The 27,612-nt window shown below is 35.7% G+C and overlaps 1 protein-coding gene across 1 annotated transcript in view; it reads right to left on the bottom strand.

Moving 5' to 3' along the window:
- The window catches only part of LOC129228718 (adhesive plaque matrix protein 2-like), a gene marked incomplete at its 3' end in the record, with an annotated part of 63,754 nt that extends 38,867 nt beyond the window's left edge, over positions 1-24,887 (bottom strand). The window contains exons 1-8 of the mRNA XM_054863403.1: positions 24,884-24,887; positions 24,052-24,159; positions 17,070-17,177; positions 11,670-11,777; positions 10,464-10,571; positions 3,904-4,011; positions 2,984-3,085; positions 1,828-1,902 (exon numbers count right to left, since the gene is read on the bottom strand). Of these exons, the coding sequence (XP_054719378.1) occupies positions 1,828-1,902; positions 2,984-3,085; positions 3,904-4,011; positions 10,464-10,571; positions 11,670-11,777; positions 17,070-17,177; positions 24,052-24,159; positions 24,884-24,887 (721 nt within the window). The remainder of the gene's footprint in view (positions 1-1,827; positions 1,903-2,983; positions 3,086-3,903; positions 4,012-10,463; positions 10,572-11,669; positions 11,778-17,069; positions 17,178-24,051; positions 24,160-24,883) is intronic.
- Positions 24,888-27,612: the final 2,725 nt, after the last annotated feature.

Raw genomic sequence — 27,612 nt, 5'->3', positions numbered from 1 at the left:
TTTTCGTTTAGATAGTATTGTGCACTTTCTTTACTCAATTTCAGTAACTATCTAAGTAATTAAAGATGCAAGCGCCCGAAAAGAATCGGCAAACGGTAAGATTTTTACCTACAATTTCAATTTAAGATATCGATTAGTACATTTTTGCTTTAACGCAAAACGTTTACGCCATTACGTTCACGCCCACGCTGATGTAGCAGTTCCAAATGAAATAAAAGTTACTGAAAACTGTGATCAAAAACTACTGCCAAAATAATGCATAACTAAAAGAAAAACAATTCCATCTCTGCACCTGGAAAGAAATTATAATGAAAACGCATTACGTCTTAAAATACATGTCGAGTGCCAAACTATAGATAATGTTGCCATCTAGCAACCATGCTGCCAAAGTTTTCGCCAAGCCTCCCCACCAGTCACATGATGTGTCCATGAACCAATTTTTTCATCAGCAAGCCTGGGAAAGCTCGGTCTACTCTTATTATTAGTCTATGGTTACTGCCCTTAAAGTTCAATTTACGAGTTGAACCGCCCCATGGCTGCCGACTCTCGTTGATGATCTAATTTTAATTTAACTGCCAGTTTGTTAGCACACTCAACTTTAACGAGTCAACACCTGCCGCCAGCTTTATTATTCCACATTCTAGGCTGATGAGTCCAAAAAGAAGACACAACTTCAATCTTTGGATGGTATAACCGAAATGTCGGTATATTGCATATAGTTATGTCTTAGCTCTGTCTAAAGGCGGTAACTTACTGCTAAATATGGAAGTACATCACATAATACTTGTCACCTTGATTATGCGTATATGTTCGATAACTAAAAGATTTTCCCATCCTTCAGGGTTCTCGATTTTGATGATCCTCGTACCTCGTTGAATCGTACTGTGGTGAGCAGTTTAAGAATGTTCTGTTATGTATGTTATTATATGAAATTTTCATTCTGTAAAACTAATTCTTTTGTTTTGTTTCCTTATTATTTGTTTACTTTTTCCTCTATTCACTGGAAAAAGATTCAGAAACGTTCCTGGAAAAAACGGGGTGCTGATGTGCCCAGTTTCTGTCAGTAACATACCTTGTGAAAACAGGATAGTTTCCCGCTAAAAGTCGGTAACCTTCCTGAAATCATCCTCAAATCTTTCAATATAATACAGAAAGCTCTTGATTTAAAGCCCCGAGGAACCTTCAGAGAAACCTTAAGCTGGTTTTAGGTAGTAGCTTGGCGCCTTCCTGAATTGCAAATAAAGCAACTAAGGGAAATGCTAAGACAGAATTGCAAGTACAAGCATCGCATTTGCTTGCAATTACAATAACTAAGCTGCGGAATTCAGAGATTTTTTCGCTCTCATTGGGAGTTTAGTCAACCTGGAAAGGCCGAATTTGAACTTATGCTAATACAAATAATACATAAAATTGACTCTCTATCTAACGACGCTCTATTTAACGACTTTCTCTATTTAAAGACGGCTTTTCACGGTCCAAGCATTCTATTTAAGGAAGCTTTCAACGTAGGGACTATTTTTTTGCGGTTCCTTGAAAGTTGTTAAATAAAGCATCTGTTCATTTAATCTTTAAACTGGTGGTTAAAAATGTTTCTCCCAACAGTGAAAAGTCTGCATTCATGCTACTTGGAGCAGTTTAGGAAACTTTTTTTAACAAATATACTTAATTTTCACAGGAAGTTGGGGAAAACCTGAGAAATCCCGAACCGTTACATGGAAATTTACCAGTAACGTTTCAGAATTTATTACAGTGTTAATCTATAGATATTGAAATGCATTTTTTTGTCTGTTGAAAAAAGTCATAAAAAGGTAAATTGTATCTCCGTACCTGGTTTAGAAGTTGTTACAAGTGTTGTTCTTTCTTGTTCGGTTGTCGGAATCGTTGACGGTGTTGGTGTTTCATCTGAAAAAAAAAAAAAAAAAAACAATCTAAGAAAAAAAATTATGACTATCTTGGATACATGCATTAGTAAACTTACTTTTAATGCACATATTTTAAACTAGCGGTACCCGCACGGCTTTGCCCGTAGTAGAAAATTGAAAGGTTATTTGGCTCGTCTGTATGTATAGAAATAATGAATGATGAATTTTTCGCCAATTGGTTATGTTCATTTGCTCGTCCACGTTACGATAATTTACTCGTCCTCGTTATGATAATTTAATCGTCCATGTTATGATAATTTGCTCGTCCATGTTATGATAATTTGCTCGATAAAAGGGGCTTAAATTGGAATAGAAAAATAACAATATCGAATTTTCGAAAAATTGCTTCGAGGTGCTCAACCCTGTGCTACGAACTAGTTTTGTGTCAAATTTCATGAATATCGGCCGAACGGTCTAGGCGCTATTAAGCTGCATAATTTATGTAGTCAGTTCATGAATTCTACAGTGTATCGCAAAAGAATAGAAACGTTGAAAATCTTTCTCTCACGCTTGAGTAACCTATTTTTCTCCCCCAACCTATTTTAAGTGATATTGTTACAAATTCTCTAAATAGTAATTATTGTAGTAACGTAACCTGTAAATAGTTTCCCGTAATGAATATACAACCCCTATACATTCGGCTAAAGTATACGATCCCCCTATTTCTTTTTTGTTCATTGATAAAATCAGATAACGGTCTACGAATTTCGAGAAGGATTTCGAATGTTGTGGAAACTTTTCGATGTTTATAAAAGCGTCCCGCGTGATAAAAAGTGGAGTTTCGATTGAGAATTTGTGCTGAGAGTGTATTAGCTTTGTTTATTGCGAGGCATTTCGCTGTGTTGTTTTTCGTATTTGGAAGCAACTACGTGTGTAACCGTTGAGTTTGCGGTTTGTGTGATATTTGCTTAATTGCTGATGATTAATTTAGCAGTTGTTCACGATCTTCCCTGTACAAAGTGTAAATAAATTCTCTGTATTCTTAATCAAGAACTGTGTCGTCCTTTCAAGAAAGTTGGAAGTCGCAGCGGATCCGTTACAGTATGTTTTAATGTACTTACTGCACAATCTTCCAATGAACGGTTCTTTGCAAGTACAAGTAAAAGACTTTCCCTTTATTTCACACGTTCCATTATTTTGGCAAGGATTTAAAAAGCAGGGATCTGAAATGGAAGTCAAGTATTGGTAGTATGGGGTGTCCTGAAAAAGACTGATTGTTTTCAAAAATTTATAACAATAAAGTGTTTCATGATAAAAAAATAATTTTGGCAGAAAATTCATGTGGTGGGCTGTAAGTTTCGTCCCCCCCCCCTCCAAAGTTCCAAATTTAGTTCAAGAATTTTTCATCAGATGGCGTTGCTGATTGTAAGATCGTAAATCAAAGAAAGACAGAAAGTTACATCAAAGTTTTTCGAAAAATGATTTTAACAATCAAAATTACGTAACAATATTTTCAAAATGTCTGCCGCCGGCTGCAACCAAATCGGAGGAAAAATCGATGAATTCCAATGATTATTTTTTTAATTAGAGGCTTACTATCTGCAGCGCCATCTATTGAAAAAAATTGAACTAAAACTCTTGAGGGGATGAAACTTACGGCACACCAGATGAATTTTCTGCAAAAGTTATTCTTTTATCATTTTCCATTTTTCTGTTATCAATTTCTGAAAACAGTCAGTCTTTTTCAGGACACCCTGTAGTTTATTTGCGTTTTACATACCTTTTACTACATAAACATAAATAATTTGGTTACTTTTCTTCACGAAACATTCATTTCAAATTATCAGTTTTTTAAAACAACTGTTAAAGAAAATAGTTCATTGCAGTAACAAAAATACTGCTATTAAAGTGTCATAAGGCGTTGTACAACCAGTTTTACCAATAAATAAATGTATAAATAAGAAAATTTTTGAATTTTCAAAATTTTTTAAGGAAAGCACAAAAAAAAAACTTTACGAACTACATTACTGCACTGTATTACCTTTCTGACAAATTTCACCGTAGTAAGGCTTCTTGCAGCGACATTCAAAAGACTCTCCGTAAATTATACAAGTTCCATTATTCATACACGGCTTCACTGAACAAGGATCTGCAATAGAGTATGAAACGTTTAAAACACATTCAAGGGCAGTGGTTGCGCTGTGAAACCACTAATTTATGATTTTTTTTCTCTCTTTTTTTCAGAATTTTTTGAATCAAAATCGCTTGAGTCCTCTTCTTTTAAGTTCAATGAACGACATTAGATGGCAGAATAAAAAAAAAAAAAAAAAAAATCGTAGGCTCAATTTCTTGTTCAAATCATCAAATTTTCAATTTTTCGTTTATCCCAAAAATTGGAATTTTTTTCAGATTTTAAAATTTTTAATTAGCGATTAAAGAGTAGTGAATCATTTTTCTTCTTTTTTCCTGAGGTAGTCAATCATATTGTTCGAAAAGATTCAAATTCATTTTTACATGCATAAACATGTTTTTGTCCTTCCCCAGGTGGGGTGTGTGAATAAATATGGACACCACCCCCAGTGAAAAAAAAAATTCTGAAAAAAAAAATTCTTAACTGAAAAATCTATGCCTAGATGATCAAATAAATCCATTTGTGGTGTTTTTTCTTAAGATTTCTCAAAAATTAATGACGCGCCTCTGAAAAGGTTAAGGGAAGTTTTCTATGTCCGTCCTCTAAAAAAAAGTCCGGGACGTTGGAACGTGAAAAAGAGGTACACTGTAAAAAAATTCCAAACCCTTACTAGTTATTTCCGTGGAAAGTCTCGGGATTTCAGAAGTTTTCACCTATTTCCCCGTAAAAACAAGTATCTTCACAAAAACGTTTCCTGAATCGCTACAAGTTGCACGCGTGCAGACTTTTAACTGTTGTGGAAAAGATTTTTAGCAACCAGTTTAAAGATTGAATGAGCGTGTTTATTAAGTGTATCGGCCTAAGGTTGCTTGCGGCCAGTCCAGATTGACTAAGCTTCCAATGCGAGCGGAAAAGTCAGTGGATAGCTACAGTCCCTGCATGGCAGGAAGTTTGGGCAAGAGATATGCTTGGTTCCCTCTTGCTTTGGCCATGGTGCGATCTGATTTTTATGGAGCCTCCTTGGTAAATCAGGAAAATTATAATCAATTACACTAAACGTACTTAATTTTTCTAGAAGGTTCTGGAGACATGGCTGGCTTTAACGGGGGAGATTTCGCAGTTCTTCAGAAAGTTTCAAGGTTAATTTCAGAGAGGTTACTGACTTTTAGCGGAGAACGTTCCTGGTTTTTCCAAGATATGTTACTTGCTGAAATTGGGCACATCAGCTGCCTATTATTTTCCAGGAACGTTTCTGAATCGTTTTTACAGTGTAGGAGTGATTTCTTTTTTCAGTGGTTCTCAAACTTCTCCGACTCGCGGTACTCTTTAATGAATTAGAATTTTTTCACGGCACCCCAGTCTATCTCTATTATGTACTTATGCATAATAAAATTCCCTCCCGGGTTTGGAAGTCTTATTTAAACATATATTTCCTATACAACAACAACGCTGACTTTACACTGTAAAAACGATTCAGAAACGTTCCTGGAAAATAATGGGCAGCTGATGTGCCCAATTTCAGCAAGTAACATATCTTGGAAAAACCAGGAACGTTTTCCGCTAAAAGTCAGTAACCTCTCTGAAATTAACCTTGAAACTTTCTGAAGAACTGCGAAATCTCCCCCGTTAAAGCCAGCCATGTCTCCAGAACCTTCTAGAAAAATTAAGTACGTTTAGTGTAATTGATTATAATTTGATCTGAAGCCGATTCATTTTATAAATACGCAAAGTTAAGCTTTAAACTGGGAGCTAAAAATATTTTTTACACCAGTGAGAAGTGTGCATTCGTGCAACTTGTAGCAATTCAGGAAACTTTTTGCAAAAATACTTAATTTTTCCAGGAAGTAGATAAAAACCATTGAAATCCCGACACGTTACACGGAAATACTCAGTAACGTTTCGGAATTTTTTTACAGTGTACTGAAGATTTGAAACATCACAAATTTTGCTTCCGAAAAGTTCGATGCATGGACCTTTCTTATTGCGGCAGTTATCGAATTTCAACTCTAATTCTTTTTTCACTTGATGTAACATGTCACGATCAACCATAAAAAATGCAGTTGTAACAACACTCAAATCTTGCAAATCACGTGGCATATGGAACTCGAACTCACGATCTTCGATGTAACATCATAAAAAAAAACAAAATCGCTTGGAGTTAGGTCCGGAGAGCATGGCGCCCAGGGAGGAAATTCAGCGTCGTCATTAGATCATCATGAAATCCAACGACTAGGAAGCTCGTCATTGAGGAATTGGGGAAGGTTTGTCAGATAATGGGGTTTCCCCATCTTGTTGGAAAGTTGACTACCATTCATTGTGGCATGTTACAGCGACGGGCAGAAAATGCAGTCTTAAGACTTGATATCTGCCATATGACGAAAAGTTCATCTATTGAGCATTTGGGAGACAAAACTTATTTAGTTCTTTCTCCATTAAAGTAAATGTTGTTGCTGTATTGGTATATGATTATTTAATAGTCCTTTCAAGCCTTGGGGGAATTGCTGCACTTGCACTGTGAAAACGATTCAGAAACGTTCCTGGAAAATAATAGGCAGCTGATGTGCCCAATTTCAGTCAGTAACATATCTTGCAAAAACCAGGAACGTTTTCCGATAAAAGTCAGTAACCTTTCTGAAATATTGGAAAATCACTCCGGTTAAAGACAGTCGTGAACCTTCTAAAGAATTTAATTATTTGATTAGAACGTCCTTCATTTACTAAGGAAGCGTTGGAGCAACCACGGCCTAAGTTACACGAAAATTGCTAGCAAGAACCAAGCATATTCCTTGCCTCGCAAGACTGCAGCTATCCAGTAACATATTTGCCCCCATTGGGAACTTAGTCAATCTGAACGGGCCGTAATCAAGTTAAAGCCTATACACTAAATAAACACACTCAGTCTATCTTTAAACTGGTAGCAAAAAATATCTTTCACACCAGTGAGAAGTCTGCATCCGTGCATCTTTTAACAATTCAGGAAACTTTTTTGCGAAATACTTCATTTTACGGGGAAATGAGTGAAAACCTCTGGAATCCCGAAAGGTTCCACGGAAATAACCAGTAACGTTTCGGAATTTTTTTACAGTGTGGCGGCACTCCTCGATAATTCTTGCGGCACCCTAGTGTGCCGCGACAGTCAGTTTGAGAACCCCTGACTTAATTGATTTGAGTAGGTAACTCCAGAAATACAAGGTGTTCCAAAAATAACTGATAAAATTGAAAAATCAGTAAAAACTAAATGGGCAGCGATAAAAATTTACCGTTTGTTGCATTATGCTTGTGGCAACAGTAAATTTTCAGACAGAAAAGCTTTCAACATTAGTTGCGATGATCCTCAATAGATGGCACTGCAAGTATTTTAAAAAGGTATAAAAGGAAACACAGTCTGTATGATCGCCAAAATGAACGGTATATTTGAAAAATCAATAAAAACTAAACGGGTAGCATTTATTTGTAAAATATAATACAATTAGCTGTAAAAACTTAATGACCCCTTCTTAGAAATAAATTTAGTAATACACTTTTAGAAATAAAATCAACTGAAAGTAACATCGCTACAATTAAAAACGAAAATGATGCTATTTTTTTTTTCTTCTTTAAAAGTTTTTAAACTGTGTACAAAAATACACCAACGTATCCTATCATAACTATTCCGAGTAACACTTACTCGGAGTTACGACTTTTCTATCACATGGTCAAGACAGAGTGCATTCTCCTTATGTTTTAGCGACTGAATTTTGCTATAATACACCGCACATACAGTGCTGGTAAAAAAAAAAATTGCATCACCCTCTCATTTTCACAACAATGGGATATGTGAGAAATTTTGGTTGACCGATTAACGATGAATGTATGTGAAATTCTGCAAAACTTATGAAAAAAACATTTAACAGCAGGAATTCGATAATTGTTTACTTTATTTATGGAAAAACATGGCCAAAATTGTAACAAGTACAATGTGAAGTGCATCCACGTCGCTATGCTAATTTGCTCGTCCACGTTATGATAATTTACTGGTCCATGTTATGATAATTTACTCATCCATGTTATGATAATTTACTCGTCCATGTCATGATAATTTGCTCAGTAAAATGGTCTTAAAAGTGGAATATAAAAATAACAAAATCGTTTTTTTTGAAAAATCGCTTCGAGGGGCGATCTTCGAGGGGCAGAATAAAAGACATTCCGCAGAACACTGCAACATGTTAGCAAATTACCGAGCATTTATAACGTAATGATAGTAAAATCATGAGATTTAAATCGATTTTAACCTCACACAAGCGACGTCCATTTCTATGCTGCCAAACTCTCGTCGGCTATTAATTATCCACTTAGTTTTTCTTTCTGCATCTGCTGGAAATCTAAAGAGTTGAAACCCTTTTTTGTGGTGCTGTTTGCACAATTAACAGCCGAATAACCACCCATTTGACCGAATTTAACATATGCTAAATGAATGTCAACATCAGCAGCAATGCTATCGCTGCGAAGTACTGCACTGTAAAAAAATTCCGAAACGTTACTGAGTATTTCCGTGTAACGTGTCGGGATTTCAATGGTTTTTATTCACTTCTTGGAAAAATCAAGTATTATTGTCAAAAAGTTTCCTGAATTGCTACAAGTTGCACGAATGCACACTTCCCACTGGTGTAAAAAATGTTTTTAGCTCCCAGTTTAAAGCTTAACTTTGCGTATTTATAAAGTGAATCGGCTTTCGTGTACTTACGCTCGTCCATGCTGATAAAGCTCCCAAAGGGAGCGAATAAGTGTGGACTACGCTGCTTTGCAAGAGTTGCAGGGGTGAAAAAATTTTCGACATCTGCTTGCAATTCTGGTTTAGATTTGGCCATGTTTGCAATACTGCTTATGGAACTTTCTTAATAAATCAGGAAGGGGCCAAGCAATTATTTATACCTTCTAAAGTTTACTCTACAGTTCCAGAGACACAACTGGCTTCAAACGGGAAGATGTCCGAGATAATTTCAGGAAGGTTACTGAATAATAGCGGAAAACGTTCCTGGTTTTTGCAAGATATGTTACTGATAGTAATTGGGCACATCAGCTGCCCATTATTTTCCAGGAACGTTTCTGAATCGTTTTTACAGTGTGGATCAAGTTTGCTCCAAAATAGCTCCTCCATTATAGGGGCCTTATGCTCTTAACATACCAATACAAATACAAATGTGACGACCAGCAACAGGCTCTTGGCTCAGCTAGGCTGGCCCTAGTCAATTTTGTAGTCCCCAATGAAGATAAAATATCCCTCTAAAAGCAATCCACGCCCTTGCATTACCACCTCTTCCGGTAAACAGTTCCCAAGTTCCCACAACCCTACTAAAGTAGTAGTTTTTTCTTACTTACAGGTTAGCCAGAGATTTAAATAACTTAAAACAATGACCCCTTGTCCTGCTTTTGGTGCAAAAATTTAATCCATTAACATCATTCATTTTGATAAATTTAAGCAATTGGATCATGTCCCCTCTGAGCCTCCTTTGCTCCAGGCTATACATATTAGGCCCATTAAGTCTGGTATCATAATCTAAATCTGAAAGTCCCCTTACTAATCTAGTTACCCTTCTTTGAACCCTTTCCAATACGCAAATATTTTTCCTCAGATAAGGCGACCAAAACTGCACAGCATGCTCCAAAAATGGGGTCTTACTAAACTCATATATAAAAGCAAAAGAACCTTCTTAGATTTGTTTGAAAATCCAGATTTCCCCAATTCTCTTCCAACTTTTCCCCTAAAAGCGATGTTTTCTATCAAAATTCCTCAAATTCAAAAATTATTTTTCCACTAATATTTTCATAAAACGAATCGACTTCCTCTAATATTTTTGTCTTTTGAAATTTTTTTTTCTCCCCAAATAGCCAAATTTTCTTCTAAAATTCCCCAACTTTTTTTTTCTTCCCATTTTCGCTTTTTTTTTTTTTTGGCTTCTTTATCTTTATCTTTCTTTCTAATAATAAAGCTGAAAGTCTCTCTGTCTGGATGTCTCTCTGTCAGGATCTCTGTGACGCGCATAGCGTCTATACCGTTCGGCCGATTTCCATGAAATTTGACAAAGAATTAGTTCGTAGCATGGGGGTGTGCACCTTTAAGGGAATTCCATAAAGTTGAGCAAAGCTAAACCAACGCTGTTTGATACAAATTATATAACTACTACTTCTTAACGCGAATTTAAATACAGAAAAACAATCTTTTTTACCGAGGTTTTTTCCCCTATCTTTTCCCCCCAAAAAAATTTTTCCCCTAAGAATTCTCCTCAAAACCCATTTCTCCAAAATTTCCCCAGAGAGCACCAGATTTCCCCAAAATGGGGAAATTTCCCCCTATCTGGCAACACTGCATTCTGTTGATTTGGGGACATCCAAATATCTAGACATACAGACACTCTCAGCTTTATTATTAGTAAAGATTTAAATGAAAACAAATTCAAGAGAGACAGCATTTTGTTATCAAATGCACTTACTTATTTCGCATGACTTTCCGGAATAAGGGGATCGGCAGAAACAACTGTGGGAATCTCCCTCTACTTTACAGATCCCGCCGTTTTTGCAAGGGTTTCCAGAACAAGGACCTACAAGAGATGATGTCGCAAAGATTATGCTCGAAAAAAATCACTAATTTATTGATTTATTTATTGAAACAGTTTTGCACTATTTGTTTAAAAAAAAAAAGAACGAAAGAAAGAACTCTTGCAAAATTGCAATTATATTAGATGTGGAAAATTTTAGATGATGCTAGTACTATAATATACTCCACAAGATATGCCAAGAATATAATATGAAGATCTCAATCTCGAAAACTAAAACAATGGCATTTAGGGGTAAAGAGCCAATTAGAAGTAAAATTGTTATTGATAATAGAATTAATGAACAGGTGAAGCACTTCAACTACTTAGGATGTGACATCACCTTTGACCACGACAATGATGTCCAAAACAAACTACATAGGTTTCAACACCTATGCGGAACCCTTGCAAGAATCCTAAAGTTAAAAACGAGAAAGGACACACAACTGAAGTTCTATAAGGTTATGGCGGTGCCAACCTTACTGTACGGCTCTGAAACACACTGTTAAAAATTTTCCGGAAAATTTACGGTAATTGTTACTGGCATCCATGTTGCCAGTAACTGTTACCGTAAAAATCAAATGTTACTGTAACATTTTACGGTTTCCTCGGTAGGCCACAGCAACCAGTTGGCGCTGGGATCGCTTATTTCTCCGGTATAAATTACCGTAAAAATCAGCGATGCGTCGGCGATGCAATTTTACAGTAACAATTACCAGAAAATCTTCCTGAATTTTTAACAGTGCATGGACTTTGTACAGTCAAGAAACTAGTAGGAGAGATGAAGTATTCGCGATCACTGAAGAACTGCACTATCCTAGACAAAATAAGGAACGAATCCATTCGAAGGGAATTACAGATATTCAGCCTAAATGAAAAAATCACGGAATATCGCAACGATTGGAAAAACCATGTTCGACGTATGGCACGAGGGAGACTTCCAAGAGCTGCCTTTTATTACAGACCAAGGGGCAAACGAGACCGTGGTAGGCCCAGGAAACGGTGGGGCGACCAAGAAGCCGGAACAGGCTATATGCCTAACCTTGAAGAAGAAGAAGTACTATAATACTCAAATTAAAAACAATTAACTCTTATTGTAATTACCTTTTTCGCAATATTTTCCTGTAAAAGGTGGCGAACAATAACACTTGTATCCATATTCACCGGCTTTGCATATCCCTCCATTTTTGCATGGATTATTGTAACAGATATCTGAAATAATAGTAAAAATCAAAAATACATATAAAAGGCGAAGAACTGTGTTCAAGATTCACTAAATAAAAATAAAATAAAAGAAACAGAATTTAAGAAAATTTGGAATGTCCTCTCATTTACTTCAAATAGAATTTAGAATATAATTAAGGCACCATACTGCTAACCAGAAATTTAATTTTTACTTAAGAGGGAATTCACACGATCAAGACCTTTGATTACTCGCATACATAGCTCCCACTTTTCTTGCAAGGACCATTGCTGCAGTAAAAAAAACTGAAACGCCACTGATTATTTATCGGTAACGTTTCGGGATTTCCCGTGTCTGCACTGTTTTCCTGTGAAAAACAAGTTTTTTTGAAAAAAATTTTTTAATAAAAAGATTTCTGAATCGCAGCAAGTTCCATGAAAGTCGATTCTATACTGCGCTGGAAAACATTTATAGCTACCAGAGTAAAAATATATTAGGTATATTTTTTATTGTTTCCACCAAGGACCTTATATATATAAATGAGTCGACGTATCAGCTTAAGATCAGCCATTTTGGATCGGAGCTCGTTTTTGAGTGGTAGTCTTTTCTGGTAAGTCATCGCGTTTGGTGATTTTTCACTGAGAGACATTATTAGCGGCAAGATGAATTGTTTGTTAAATAAAATATCACTAGTCGATCCGTGCGGAACTCCGCACTGTGCTTCGAATCATTTCATAAAGTATTTCACGCTTTAAGAATTTCAAAGGAAGAACATTATGAAGAAGAACCGAAAAAAAAGTAAGTGCAGAAGAGAAGGCATGTAATTTAAAGACATCAGTAACAAAACCTCGTTAAATACAACGTTGTGATAATTTGATCATAGCTCCCCTTTTGGTCCTACATATTTTCAATTCAAACATAAATATCATTAAAAGTGTGGCTGAGTAGTGACTCGTGAAAAAGCAATAATTGTGCATGTAAAAAAACAGGTTGTGGCAAATACAGTCCTGCCCATGTGAGCATCTGACGGGAAAAACAGAAACATTAAAGAGATATTTATTCGCACGGATTCGATTTGGCGCCATTCTGATTAACAGCCCGACACCTCAACAAACCTAGCAATTGCGCCTTCCTTTTAGAAAGCTATTCATTGAAGGAATGCGTAGTAAAAAATAGCAAAAAAGCTTTCTGCCAAAAAAAATAATAATAATGATAATAAAAAGATCATGCTTCTATGTTTTGTCATTAACCAGCATGATACGATTTAAAATTATTCGCAAAGCATGGAATTTGATTAAAGAATGACGAAGACCTCACGTAGCGATTATAACGAACATTCTAGAGAAGTAATAAATTAGATTGAAAATAAGTGTTTTTATCTTTGAGCATTGAACTATTTCACATAGAAGGTTGCTTTAACCGTTACGGCTTAAATGCCCGCACATGTTTCTCTTTTAATCGAACAATTAAAATTCAAAACCAAAACCAGTTGAACTGAGTCCGTTTTTTTAGTGTAATTTTTCAAACGTAGACAAAATGTATTTTTTTTTTCAGCAGAAAGCAGAGGAGCAGAAAATGATTTCTTGCTAATGAAGTTGATAATGATTTTAATGCTTTATATCGTATTCGCGCGAATAAAAAATTAAAGGTTTACTGGGTGAAACTCGTAGTTTTAATTTTGCGTAGTATTTTTTCATTTGTACAAAAGGTCGAACACTGCTATTAGAAACATCTACATTTCAGCATACAATGAAAATGTTTTTCTGTACAAAAAGGATTTCCTTTAGATAAATCTAGTACTTTTTTATGCTTACATTATGCTGAGTGATCTGGATGTAGTCAAAGCTTAAAAAAAAGGAAGAACACCCTTCGGTTAACAGTCAACTTATCCGAATGATAACTGTAGCCTGCATAAAGGAGTCGAAACGCCAAGTAGCATTCCCACTGCATTTATTTTATTACGTTTGTATGTTATGAGTACATGTAATGCGTAATACTAATATAAATTTGATATTATATCGGACAGCCCAAACTTGCCCAAAGTTCAGATAGTTTATAGCCGAACGCTCTACCGAAAAAAACTTATCAATTTAACCGAACAACTAAGCCCAGTGCTTTTAAGCTTTATTAAAATATTAACACACACACAGGCTATTTTTTTTTTGTTTTTTGTTTTTGCCGAAAGCTAGGTAAAAAATGGAAAACTGCATTAGAACTTTGCTTTTAAAAAATGCATAAGAACTACAGGCAGCATCAAGGTTTTGAAACAGCAAGGGGCGTTTTCGAAAACTTGATTTTTCGACCGTAAGTCTATTTTTCTTCATTAGCCAGCCTGATAAGTTTTAAAATGAGAAGGGAATAATATTTAAGATAAGATATTGAAGAAACATTTTTTTATTCTTGAAAATTTTTACAATTTGTTACCGCAGGCTGCTTGAACCGTTATGATTTAGATGGCAGCACGTGTTCATCAGTTAACAGCACGGTTAAAATACAAAATAAATTGAACTATGCTCTTTTTCAAGAGTAGCTTTTCGAATGTAATAAAAATTTGATAAGCTATTTGTTTTTTTGACAAAAATAAGAAAAAATATATATTTTACCCTTCAAATTGAGATAGTAATTTTTTTATTTGTACAAAGAGTCAAAAACTCATTAGAAGAATATATATTTCAATATACGATTTATTACTTTTTTTCTGAACAAAAAACAATTCTATTGTAGTCTGAAATCTTAACCTGTTACTTATATTTTCGCTTAAATTATGCTTTAATTTTCTTACCAGAGCCAAAGCTTTAAAAAAAAAAAAAAAAACGTACATTTCAGAAGTAATTTAACACAAAGTCACTTCGAATTTTCATATCAGCAAGGAGCGTTTCCTTCTCATTTATCCTATTCCTTCATAGTTGTTATGCACTTGATTAAGTGTTTATGTAATGCGCGATATTTTTCTACTTTTTTGATGCAGATTGTCCGGACGTGGGCCCGAGCACGCATTCTCCTGGTTACGAAGATTACGCTCTGCGGATCAAGCTATTCAGCTCTGTCGGTCATAGCGCAAATTAAAGTTATAAGTTTCACCGAAAAACTCAGTCTGGTTCTTTAAAACAGGTTTTTCGGCTGAAAAAAACAATTTTTAGACCGTGGGTCTATTTTTCGTCAGTAGCCAGCACCATAAGCTTTAAAATAAGGCGTAAATCAAAGAAATCGATCAAGAATTGAGGAAAATCTGTCGTAGAAACCAAAAACAGGCTACAGAAATAATATATAAGGATTTTTTGCCTTCTTGGCAAAACTCGAAGCTTTGCTCTAGTAACCCTATCTCCGCAACAATGAAAAATTCGATCCAAAATATCTAAACTTAAGCTCTTGCGTCGTCCTATTTGTATAGCGGCTCTACACTGTAAAAAAATCCGAAACGTTACTGGTTATTTCCGTGGAACGTTTCGTGATTTCAGAGGTTTTCATCTATTTCCCCCAAAAGTCAAGTATTTTCGCAAAAAAGTTTCCTGAATTCCTAAAAGATGCACGAATGCAGACCTTGCACTGGTGTGAAAAATATTTTTTGTTACCAGTTTAAATATTGACGGAACGTGTTTATTAAGTGTATCTGGGTTTAGATTGTTCATGGCCCTTCCGGATTGACTAAGCTTCCTATGTGTACAGTGCAAATAAGCTACTGGATAGCTACAGCTTTGCGAGGCAGGAATTGCAGGCAAGGAATATGCTTGTTTCTTGCTTGCAATTTTCGCGTAGCTTGGCCGTGGATGCTCTAATCTCTCTGGAGCTTTCTTGGTAAATCAGGAAGGTTCTAATCAAATAAATTAAATCTATATAATTACTCTAGAAGGTTCACGACTGGCTTTAACAGGGGAGATTTCTTAATATTTCAGAAAGGTTACTGACTTTTATCGGAAAACGTTCCTGGTTTTTGTAAGATATGTTACTGGCTGAAATTGGCCACATCAGCTGCCTATTATTTTCCAGGAACGTTTCTGAATCGCTTTTACAGTGTAGGTTGACCAGACCCCAATCAAGGACGAAATGCTGCCTCCGTCTGATATTGTAGCTATGAAGATATTGCAATTTCAGCTTCGGCCATATTTGCTGTAGGAACTTTCATAATAATTCAAGAAGGTGCCAGCTATTGCTACGTACTGTCCAATCACGGATTGTATGGAATTTTCTAACATCCAGATGAGACGAATCGATATGAGGGGGGAAAGTCAAAATTTGATGCGTGTATTCCGTTTACTTGAATGAGACTCTGCTTCTGCAAAAGCTGACATCGCTAAAAATAATAGATTTGTCCATTTCCGGCTGTAAAACGGATGTTTCTCTTTCCGTACAATCCGTGGTCAGACAGTACATACATTAATTTTCAATGAAGATTCTTGAGGTTGTCCGGAAACATGACTGGCTTTGATTGAAAAGGTTTTCTGTGTTTCAGAAGGACTCCTGGTTAATTTCAGGATGGTGCTTTTAGCAGGCAATTTTCCTTTTTTTTTTTTTTTCAGATATGTTATTGGCAGAAATTAGGCACTTTACCTGCCCATTATTCACCAGGAACGTTTCGAAGTTTTTACTTCCTTTTACAAAAAAGAAAGTATTGTATTTGCAAAAAAATTTTCACTCAAAAATCAACCTTAATTTCCATTTTACTCACCCCCGAATGAATATTGAGTTTTCTTTTCGACTCGACCACACTTGGATAAGTGCCTAAGAACGTATAGACACGCTGAATATCCATTTTGACGATAACCAAGTTAATTTCAACGAGTTTTCTTGTGACGTTTGCATGTACGTATGTGTGTGCGTCTGTGCGTACGTGCGAATGTGCGTATGTGCGTACGTGCTAATGTGCGTATGTGCGTACGTGTTAATGTGCGTATGTGCGTACGTGCGTATGTGCGTATGTGCGTACGTGCGTATGTGCGTATGTATGTAGCATAACTCAAGAACTGCATGTCCTAGAAAGTTGAAATTTGGTACGTAGACCCCTAGTGGGGTCTAGTTGTGCACCTCCCCTTTTGATTACATTCGGGTGTTTCTAAAGAGGTCTTTTGCCCCTTTTTGGGGGAAAATCATTGTTCGATGTAAACTCAAGTGGTGTTAAAATTTGTCGGACACTTGGCGATATATCGCCAGTCTTTTGGTCGCCAAGTTTTGTCGCCAACTTTGCATAGTTCCGAAGTGTAGTTCCGAGTGTAGTTCCGAAAATTGCCAAGATAAAGTTTGTTTCCATTAAGCCCATGTTTATTTTTACCTCAACTGACCCTACATGATTTGAAAGATTTGGAAATAAGAAATAACATGCTTACCCCTTTCACATCTTAGTCCAAAGTAAGGTGTTTTACACGTACATCTAAACGTACTGCCAACAATCTTGCAAATTCCATCATTTTTGCAGGGATTTTCCGAACAGGGATCTATAAAATAAAAAAAAAAACAGTTTGTTAACAAAGGTGTCAAAATTTTACTATAATGCAAGTTGAACATAAAATAGACAATAAAACTACAGCTTTTTTTAAAATGAAATACTGCACTGATGAAGAAAGTTCATAAATGAGGCAATGATGAGCAAAGCGATGTAAGTGGACCTTTTCAAACTTTGAGTAAAACGCGTTTAAAGATAAGGTCTTAAAGGTAGGTTTTCACTGAACGGTTTTTCTAAATCATGCTGTATAGCAGCAACTACCAGGGCTGCTAGTATTATATCTTGCCCCAAAACAGAGGAGAGGTTCATTTACCATTTGTACTGGATATCTCCAAATTTTTAATATTGCCACTTTACATCCCTTTGCTTCTAACTGCCTCAAATAAAAAACGACTTCATATTTAACCAAAATTATTTTTTGTATTTCGATTCTTATCTTTATAAGTTTTTTTCGCAACGTTAATACACTTCTAGGTTTGCAACGTTCGGGGCTCTGAAAACATATAAAGGATTTTCAACTTTGCACTGGGAACTAGCGAAGCCTAAATTTAACTTCGGAAGGGGGCGGGGGAGAGTTGAAAAATTGGTCATTATAGTCCATGTATGGATATAAACTGTCATACTAGAATTGACTTAGTAAAATAAATGTTCAGGTGGTTGGCCCTCAAAAACCTTCTAAGGGCGCCTCTGGGAGTCTTTTTTTTTTTTTTTTTTCATGAAAGCCATTTTCAGTTTTCGATGTTTGTGCCATCTACAGGCCATCTAATATATTGTGCAGTTATAGAAAAAAAAACGAAACACTCGTTCGTATTCGCAGACTATTTACACTAGAGACACGTGTAAGGTGTTATTTTTTCAGGAATAATGTGTGCTACATAATGATGTTAATAAATTGTTGTTAAGGGGTCGTCTTCATATTAAAACGAGCATCAACTTCAAAATTTTCAATAGGAACCGCCCTTTTTTTATCATATATTTGTAATCAGCATCCATTTTTAGCTTTGGATACAAAATTTTGTTAAGTTTGATCCAGCCGTTACTTCAGAATCGATTTTTGAAAAATCCCTCTCGTAATGTTAAAACGTACTTTGATATTTTTACACATAACACATAAACTAGATTAGGAACGGCAAAGATTGTTTTTTTATATTAAAATATGAATCGGCCCAATACTAAAAACATCATTTACAACAAGTAAAATGTAAATTTAGATTTTTTATGAATTATGATATAATTTAAAAAAAAAAATGATCTGAAACCATATTAAATTTTAATAGAAAAACAATCTAGATGAGCTTTTATGTGGGAATCCAAAATTTGAGCTCAAAATATTCAGTAGTTTTCGCGCTTTGCTTGAAAATGAATTTTTTTCCATTTTAGGGGACCGTATACCTTTTAAAAGCAGAAATTATGAAAGTAAGTTTCTTCGTAAAAAAAGAACAAAATTGTTCAACAAAATAAGCAAGCCAATTATAACGTGGGTTTTCTACATTAGAATTACGTCTATGATTTTTTTTTTATTGTATAAATTTATTCGCTGTCTCTGCAGAAGAACAACCCAGTATTGCAATCGTTTGTTTTTTGTGGATATCGTTTAAACGTCAATATGTAAATAATGCGAAACACTATTTCATTGCCTAATAAAAGAATATTTTACAGAACATTTTAAATAAAAAGTTACACGTAAAATAATACTGTTTCTTTTTTTTTTTCTGCGTTGACCAATGCCTTTTGTAAAAAAATAAAAAAAAAAACCTGTGTCCCTCTTCCTCCAATCAACTCTAATTCAATGAGGCTAATTTGCTGAATGATTATATAAGCAATCCAATAGGTTCATATTAGGAAAAGTCGAAAAGTTCCATTACTTCTAATTTGTCATTACTCGATTTATTAAACAACGATCTATACGATGGACCAGCCAAACCCCATTCGTCTTTCTTAGGTTAATTCTGATAGACAAAACTCAGTAAATACTTTAAACTTAAAAAAAAAAATAAAATAAAAAAACCTGTGACCCTCTTCCTCTAATCAACTCTAATTTGAATTCTGAAACTTTGAATTCAAATTATGTTTTTCGCAATCACGAGTTGCGACAAGACCCTACTCATTAGAGATATTGTTTCTAGAAATGGCTCCCCCCCCCCAAGCATGTCCCTACTCCTGGGTGGTTATGTGTGTATAGTTGTGTGTGTGTGTGCAGGCTTACGTGTGTGCACGTAGGCTTGTGTATGTGTGTAAAGGCGCGCGCGCGTAGGCGAGTGTGTATGAGCATGCGTGTGTAGGACATGGACTCCACCACCCAGCAGAAATGGATTCCGGGGGACAGTGCTCAGGACTAGAGCAGCCGTGCCGCCGGCGGTGGGCGGTGGTGCTGCTGGTCCAAGTTGAAAAAGGAACCACAAGGTCAAGGACTGTCAAATGAGAACAATAAGCAATCGTGATTGCTCAAAAATTAACGTACACTACTCTTTCACAGAAACCTACAATAAAACCTGATTGTCTTGCTTGTCTTGTTGCAATAGGTAGTGTAGAATGGCTAATCTCAATGATAATTTACTAAAAGGTAAAATTATTGCAATGACTAAATCGGCGAAAAGCACGCGAAAAATAGCCGACAGCGTGAAATTTCTCCTTTAACACAATACATATGGGTCAGTAAATAATATTACTCTTAGATCAGTTTGCTGACTTCTACGAATTATTATTATTATTATTATTACTATTATTATTATTATTATTATTATTAATATTATTATTATTTTTGGAAAGTGTTTGAATTCTTTTCAATGTGTTAAGATCTAGGAGAGGATATGTCAGTCGCCAGAGTGTCAGGGGTGAGCCGCATGCTTTGAGCCCAAATTCTGCACACAAAGTAGTTGTTGTGGCTGATTGTGAACTTTTTTTTTTTTTTTTGACTTCGTCAAAGATTTAACAAAACAGTACCTTGGGCGTAATATTAAGTAGAGTTTTTGTCTATTTTTAATTGTAATTTAAATACTATTTTTCTATTTACTTTCTCTGTCATTGTCCGTGCATTTCACATTAAAATCTTTCTCGCAAACCAAAGATAAATTTTCAAAATATTTTCTGCTTTTTTATATAACATGGAAAAATATGGAAAAAGAAAGAAATTTATAATAAAGAAATTGTTAACTACTGGATGCCTATCTTATTATAAGCATGTTTTTCAGAAACGATTTTCTGAATATTTGGCTCTCTGATCTTTCACATTAAGCAAAGAATGGGCCACACGTACCAGAGACGCGGAACTGAATGATTCCCACGCATTATTTGCCATGTACTACAGGTTCGGTTACCCCATCCGAAGACTATCTGATTTGACTTATTCATGGGCGTAACAGTCCTAAACTGGATGGAAGCAGATGTCATGTCATTGAGGCTGAGAGTTCTCACAAACTGGTGGATAAAGAAAATTTATCTCACCATCTCGAGGCAGTAAATAATACAACAGATAAATTTACTTTACCAACCAGTTTGTTCGCACTCTCAACTTGAATGACATGACTTCTGCCTCGAGCACGATCAGTTCTGATCCCAGACACTCAAGTCCATAACAGGGACGAAATTGGGGTCTCTGGATAGACTAGCCTGTTTGAAGCTATGCAGCGCTTAGTTTTGCGATAGGTGCTACAGCCTATTGCTTGATGTTAAGAAAAATGTTCGCATGCAAGTATGTGGTGCGCACAACAAAGTCAAATAACGCTAAACTTTGATTGCAAGTGCAAAGTTACAAAATCCGAGAGAAGACAAGAAGTCTGATTTCGGTTCACCTTGATTTAAGCTAAAGTAACTTTCGAATTTTAGTTACGGGTTGGATCCATCTCGAATCTAGTTGCTACAAACAGCATTGGGAAATTACTTACGTAAATTGCTTTTAAGAAACATTACATGTTTAACCAAAACCGCCGATTGTGTTATGCCTTTTTAATAATAACCACGCATTGTGATCTGTCGCATCAAATTTAGATTTAAAACAAATTGCCATTTTTTGATTATAATGAATCCAGTAGAACAACTACTGTGTTTGTCCACTGTGTTAATTCAAATAGCCAATCGTTCCCAAATAAAGTTCGATTATGAAATGTTTGCGCATTAACGGGTATTTATATTCTCCTGTTTCTGTTTTATTTTTCAGATTGATATTTGGTTCATTTTATGTATTGAAAGCAAATTTTCACGGAATAAACGGGCCTAGCTTGGCTCGAGTCAAAAGTCTATTTAATGCTGCGTTTTCCCACGTTGGGCGGTATATTTTTTATATTTTTGTATGCGATGTACCAAACTTCTTTCGATGTTCTTCGAAATTAAAAACGCGAATTCCATTTTACATCAAAGGACCTTCTATTCATTTCAAAATAAACCAGTAACATAGGTGCAATACATTTATCAAACATATTTACAGGTTTATCTAGGTATAAGGTTCAATATTTACATTTCTATGAGGCTAATGGCTGAATGATTAAATAAGCAATCCAATAGGTTCATATTATGAAAAGTCAGAAAATTCCATTACTTTCAATAAGTCATTATTTTATTTATTACATAACGATCTATACGAGGGGCCCGCCAGTCCCCATTCGTCTTTCAATGGTTAATCCAGACAGACAAAAATCAGTAAATATTTAAACAATTTTTTTTCAATAAGTTTTCGATCCTACCTCGCTTTGTGGCGCATTATTATCAAAAAGCATCGAATTACAAAACAACAAAAAGAGAACTTTAAAAAAATCATGAATTGAGCTGGATAATCACGATCTTTTCTTAGTTTACATTCCGCTACTTGATAAGCCGTGACCTTGAAAGTAGCATTTTAAATTTGGTGACGGTCCCTAAATCGTGTTTCGTAATAACTTCTGTTCTACTGCACGGAATGCAATGAAATTTCGTACCCGGGCTGCATTTTGCTGTCTAAACATAATTATGTAGCAAAAAATAGGGGTTCCCATTTAAAAATCAAGACTTAGTGCTATTTTTACTTTATATATGGTCCCTTCTTAAAATTTTACCTACGTAGTTTTAAAGAAGACTTTAAACCATTTCAGATGACACCTTTCTTTCTTTTCTAGCATGTATAATGGCCGAATAATTAAAAGCGTTTCGTTTTTTTTTTTCTATGACTACCAAAGGGGTAAGCCTTACCCCTTTGTTAAGCCTTACAGCACGAATTTAAATGGAGGGAACAAGTTCAATCATTGGCTTAGCAAAAGCTGAGTCAAAGATTCCAAGCCACGTGACTCAACAACAACGAATAGTTGGGACGTATTGCGTGAAACAAGCGAAAGAAACCTGATTTCTTCCAATGATTTGCTTTAAAATATATCACGTGACTTTGGATCTTCGTTTCATGAATGAAAGTCTTCACTCCCTCCATTTCAGCTCTTCTAAATGGGGTAAGCACATTGATGAGATATGCAAAAAAAGTGGATAAATCGTTAACAGTTTTCGGTTAAATAAATTTTCTGTATCATTGCAAGACTTTATAAACAACCTGTATGCTTCACACCGTTTATAGAACTGTTTACATAAATCACGTTAGACGAAAATGTTGACTGCTACTGAACGAGAGAAAGACTTCTTCAAAGAAAATGTTACCCCCCTCTCCAGTCCTAAAAAATGCTGACTCGCACTCGTAAAGGTTTATCACAGTCATGAATGCAAATAGGAAAATACAGTGAAACACCGTTTATACGTTTTTGAAGGGACTATATGAAAAAAGCGTACAAACGAAAAAACGTATAATAGGTATAGGTTAATGTGTATTAGACTTTACAGGGACTATTTGTAAAAACGTATAATTGATAAAAACGTATAAAAGAGAAACGTATAAACGATGCTTCACTGTATATCAAAACCTTAAAGAACGTAAAGAAACACCAGATATCTGACAAAACGAAAATTTTATTTTAATAAATTTATAAATTGGATGTCTCATTTGCCAAATCGATCCATTAAACAAAAAGTTATGAAGAAGTTGGTGTTATACGTAGGAGTAAATAGGATCTCGTGTTACATTTTCCGCCCTCACAGGGTCACAAGTGTACTGAACCAAAACCTTAACATAAATCCACATGTTAAGCATTGATTAAGCACTATTAATGATGATATTTTTAAAGCATCACTTTTCAAAAAAATCATCATAAGCAAAAAATGATGATTTTTTAAAAAGTGGAGTTAATCGATTTGGCAACTGATTTATCTAATTGTTTCACAAAACACCCGAGAAAGAATCCGAAAATGTTACGCTGTAAAAAAAAATTCTGCAGTTTTACTGTTTTTTTTTTCGTGGAACGTTGCGGGATTGCACAGGTTTTTTTTTATCCACTTTCTGTGAAAACCAAGTATGTTTGTCATAAACTTTCCTGAATTGTAGAAGTTGTTCGACTGCAGACTTCTTACTGCTGTGAGAAATATTTTTAGCTACCAATTTAAAGATTTACTAAACGTATTTAATAAGTGTATCCTCTATCACTCAATTCGGTATCTCCAGATTGACTACGCTGTCAATGAAAGCGAGTAGGTCTCTGAACTTCATAGCGTTGTAAGAACTGCAGGCGAGTTCGATTCTGGGAGACAATCTTGAATCAATTGGTATTCTCGGAATCCTATTGTTAAAGTTCATTGTTGAATTGTATTTTTTATTCACTTTAACAACATGATCACACGCATACTGAAGCACTGGCCACCAATATGTGTGTTTTTTCCATATATATTTAAGTTAAGAAATTCAAATTTCCTGAGCGATTTTAACATGAGAGCTAAACATTTTTAGACGACAATTCGGAGATGTTTAAGAATTCTGAAAACAATATCTTCTATGTACTGATATACTAATAAAAAGGACTAACCAATTTCGCAGTTTCTTCCAGTGAAAGGATGTGGACAGTAACAGGTGTGAGAATCTCCATTGACCTCACATATTCCTCCGTTTTTGCACGGCGAATTGGAACATGGACCTAAATTTCGGAGAAAAAAGAAAAAATTTTAAGTTGCATTTAAAATCTGTCAAAAAATAAAAAAAGAAATAAAATTTAGGCAAAATACTTAATCCAAAATAGTTTTGATTAATGAACGGCTAGTAAATGTATCTGTCAAATTCTCAAATATTTCCACAAAGCACTGAAAACAATTCTGAAACGTTCCTGGAAAATAATAGGCAGTTGATGTGATAAAGGCAGTTTTTCAGAGGGTTCTGGAAAAACAAAATACCGTAATGGCAGAGTTTTAACATGCCTGCTTCTGATGAAGTCTCATGTTCAAGCTGTTTCAAGCAAATTTGGCTCCTTATTTATTCATTTGTTACTCGCACATTCGATACTCTTAGCATGAAAATATTTGCATACTTCAGTAAATTACCGCCCATTAGCCAGGGCTAAAGCAGAAATACATATTTCTGCTTTAGCCTCCTGGCTAATGGGCTGTAATTTACTGAATATACCTTGCCTCGCGTTCAATCTTCGAGTTGAACCGAACCATTGCTTCGGTCACTTGCCTGGTCTGCTACTTCTATATTAGCTACCAGTTTGTTTCGCACCCCTGGCTTTCTTAAGAGGTTTTCCATCTACAGTTCAATCACTTTCCTATGCCGGGCTGATAAATGCTAATAAGCACGAAATTGCAGTCCTCGGCTGGAAATGACTGAGATGGCGGTGTATTTCATGTATATGCATACTTGCTCACACATTTTACATATAAAGAACTTATCCTCTCATTACGAAGCTCTGGTTTTAGCGCTTTCATAGAGAACGATAGCCCTGAAAAAGCTGTGCTTGTAAATACAATGCCCTCAGAGGCAAGATTTTGAAAGCATTCGTTTCCTCAGAAGCTTTCGGTCCGAAAAGTTGATTCAGCTTGATGAAAACATTGCACGGAGCACATGCGAGCGTCTCAAATATTTTGATGTTTATATATATTCAGTAAATTACCGCCCATTAGCCAGGGCTAAAGCTGAAATACATCGAAAGCTCAGTCATTTCCATCCGAGGACCGCAGTTTCGTGCTTATTAGCACTCATCAGCCCGGCATAGAAAAGTGACTGAGCTGGAGATGGGAAACCTCTTAAGGAAGTCAAGAGTGCAAACAAACTAGTAGCTAATACAGGATTAACAGACCAGACGAGTGACCGAAGCAATGGTTCGGTTCAACTCGAAGATTGAACAAGGCAAGGTATATTCAGTAAATTACCACCCATTAGCCAGGGCTAAAGCAGAAATACATGGAATACACCGCCAGCTCAGTCATTTCTAGCCGAGGACAGCAGTTTCGTGCTGATTAGCACTCATCAGAACCATTGCTTCGGTCACTCGTCTGGTCTGCTAATCCTGCATTAGCTACCAGTTTGTTTGCACTCTTGGCTTCCTTAGGAGGTTTTCCATCTCCAGCACACTCACTTTCCTATGCCGGGCTGATGAGTGCTAATAAGCACGAAACTGCAGTCCTCGGCTGGAAATGACTGAGCAGGTGGTGTATTTTGATATTTAATTTCTTCACCATTTGAGCCCGACGAAGAGCTAACGCTCTTCCCGTGTGTTCAGTCAAAAATGAATAGAAGTGAGAGCGCGCTGTTGATCGTTGCTTTAGTTTTCACACTACATAGATTTCAATTTACTTCGAGCTTTATTTTCGGAAAGGGGAAAAAATGGCTAGCAACCCAAAAATACCACAAGAAATGTGGAAAATTAGTAACTTCAGAGAATTTGTGTGGGCGAAAGTTTGGCAGTGTGAGGTTTACGCAGTAAAAAAAAAATCAGCGGAATTTAACCATGCAACTTAATTTGCGCCACATAAGGAACTTATGAAATTTGTGTAAAAAATTCTTTTGTAGTAAGTGAGCTTAAAAATATTTATTTTGGTAAAAAATCACCTTTTGTGCAAAAATCAGATTAAATGCGTGCATTGAAAAATAGATGCTTCTATTATTTTTCAATATACGCATTTTACTCCGCACTTAAAGCATAATTGCAAGAAAATTCTTCAGCAATCAAACAATCAATGAAAGCAGTATATCCTTATCAAACAGCCAGACTCGCAGTCCTTTTCAAGAAGACTTAGAGATCTTTCTCATTTTACTGGAAATAAAAAAATTATTGTGTAGATCTGAGTCAGCTCCCTGAAAGGTATTTTAAAGATAGTTCCTTAATTGAGTTCTGATTTAATGATAGAGATAAATGTAACTTGTCAGAAAAATTTCAACCAAACTTAGAGCCTCTTTGTTCCACAAAAAATTAAATTTTAAAAATTTTGTAAACTTAATTGAAGCTTAACGCTAAATAATCACTGTGTTTATTTTTTGGTGAACTTGTTTTGCATTCTTTTTATAGCGATCATTTTATAGTTCGTAGCAATATTTGTAATTCCATATTTTGCAATTATGATTTCGTTATTGTAGTTCACTATGGAGCAGCATCAAACTAAAAAAAAAATCTCCCAAATTTGCTTGTCAATGTGTGTGTGTGTGTATGTGCGCGCGCACGCTTTGTTTTTTTTTTGAGCAATCACGATTGCCTATTGTTCTTACTTGAATGTTTTGATGTGCTATCATGTTATTTTCCTGCCAGCACCCTCTGCAGCATCACCGTCTACCGGTTCCTCACGATGCTGCTCTTATAGCGAAAACCGTCTCCAGGTTGCATCCATATGCTACACACACGCGCATACATACACAACTACACATACACACACGCGCGCACACACAAATACATACACCTACACACATACACAAACACATACATACACACACACGCATACATACAAACACCTACACATACATACAGACACCTACACATACACACACACCTACACACAAATACCCACACTCTCATCACACTCATGCCTACACACAACTACCCTCACACTCATCCCTCTCATGCCTGCAGACAAACACACACACACACCCCACACACATATAAGCACACATGCCTACATACACACACACCCCACACACATATAAGCACACATGCCTACATACACACACACTCGTGATTGCGAAAAACATAGTTTGAATTCAAGAGGTTCAAAAATCAAAAAAAAAAAATTTTTTTTTTGCTTGTTACTTATTATTTAGTACCCAAGGGGTTCGCCAACTTCTTTCGGAGTTTGAAAGGGGTTCGCAAGGGGGGAAAGGTTAGGAACCGCTGCTTTAACACATCCTGAAATTTTTACGAAAATTGAAGACATCAACGGTTAAAAATGTCCAGCATTTAAAATAACGACTCTTAAAAACGGGAACCCTTTGTTGGATTGGGAGTTGTATGCGTCATCTATGAACCTATTAACGAACTAAATACTTTATCGTGGCCTGTATTGATTACTTTATGATGATATTTTTTATTTTAAATTACTGGTAGCATTGAAATATTTGATTCTGGTCAAATAATAAATGTTAACTACGACATAATGGATTTCCAAAG

This window comes from Uloborus diversus, chromosome 8 (genome assembly GCF_026930045.1).
Source record: "Uloborus diversus isolate 005 chromosome 8, Udiv.v.3.1, whole genome shotgun sequence".
Lineage (NCBI taxonomy): Eukaryota > Metazoa > Arthropoda > Arachnida > Araneae > Uloboridae > Uloborus > Uloborus diversus.
This window is presented reverse-complemented; position numbering and strand designations above follow the sequence as displayed.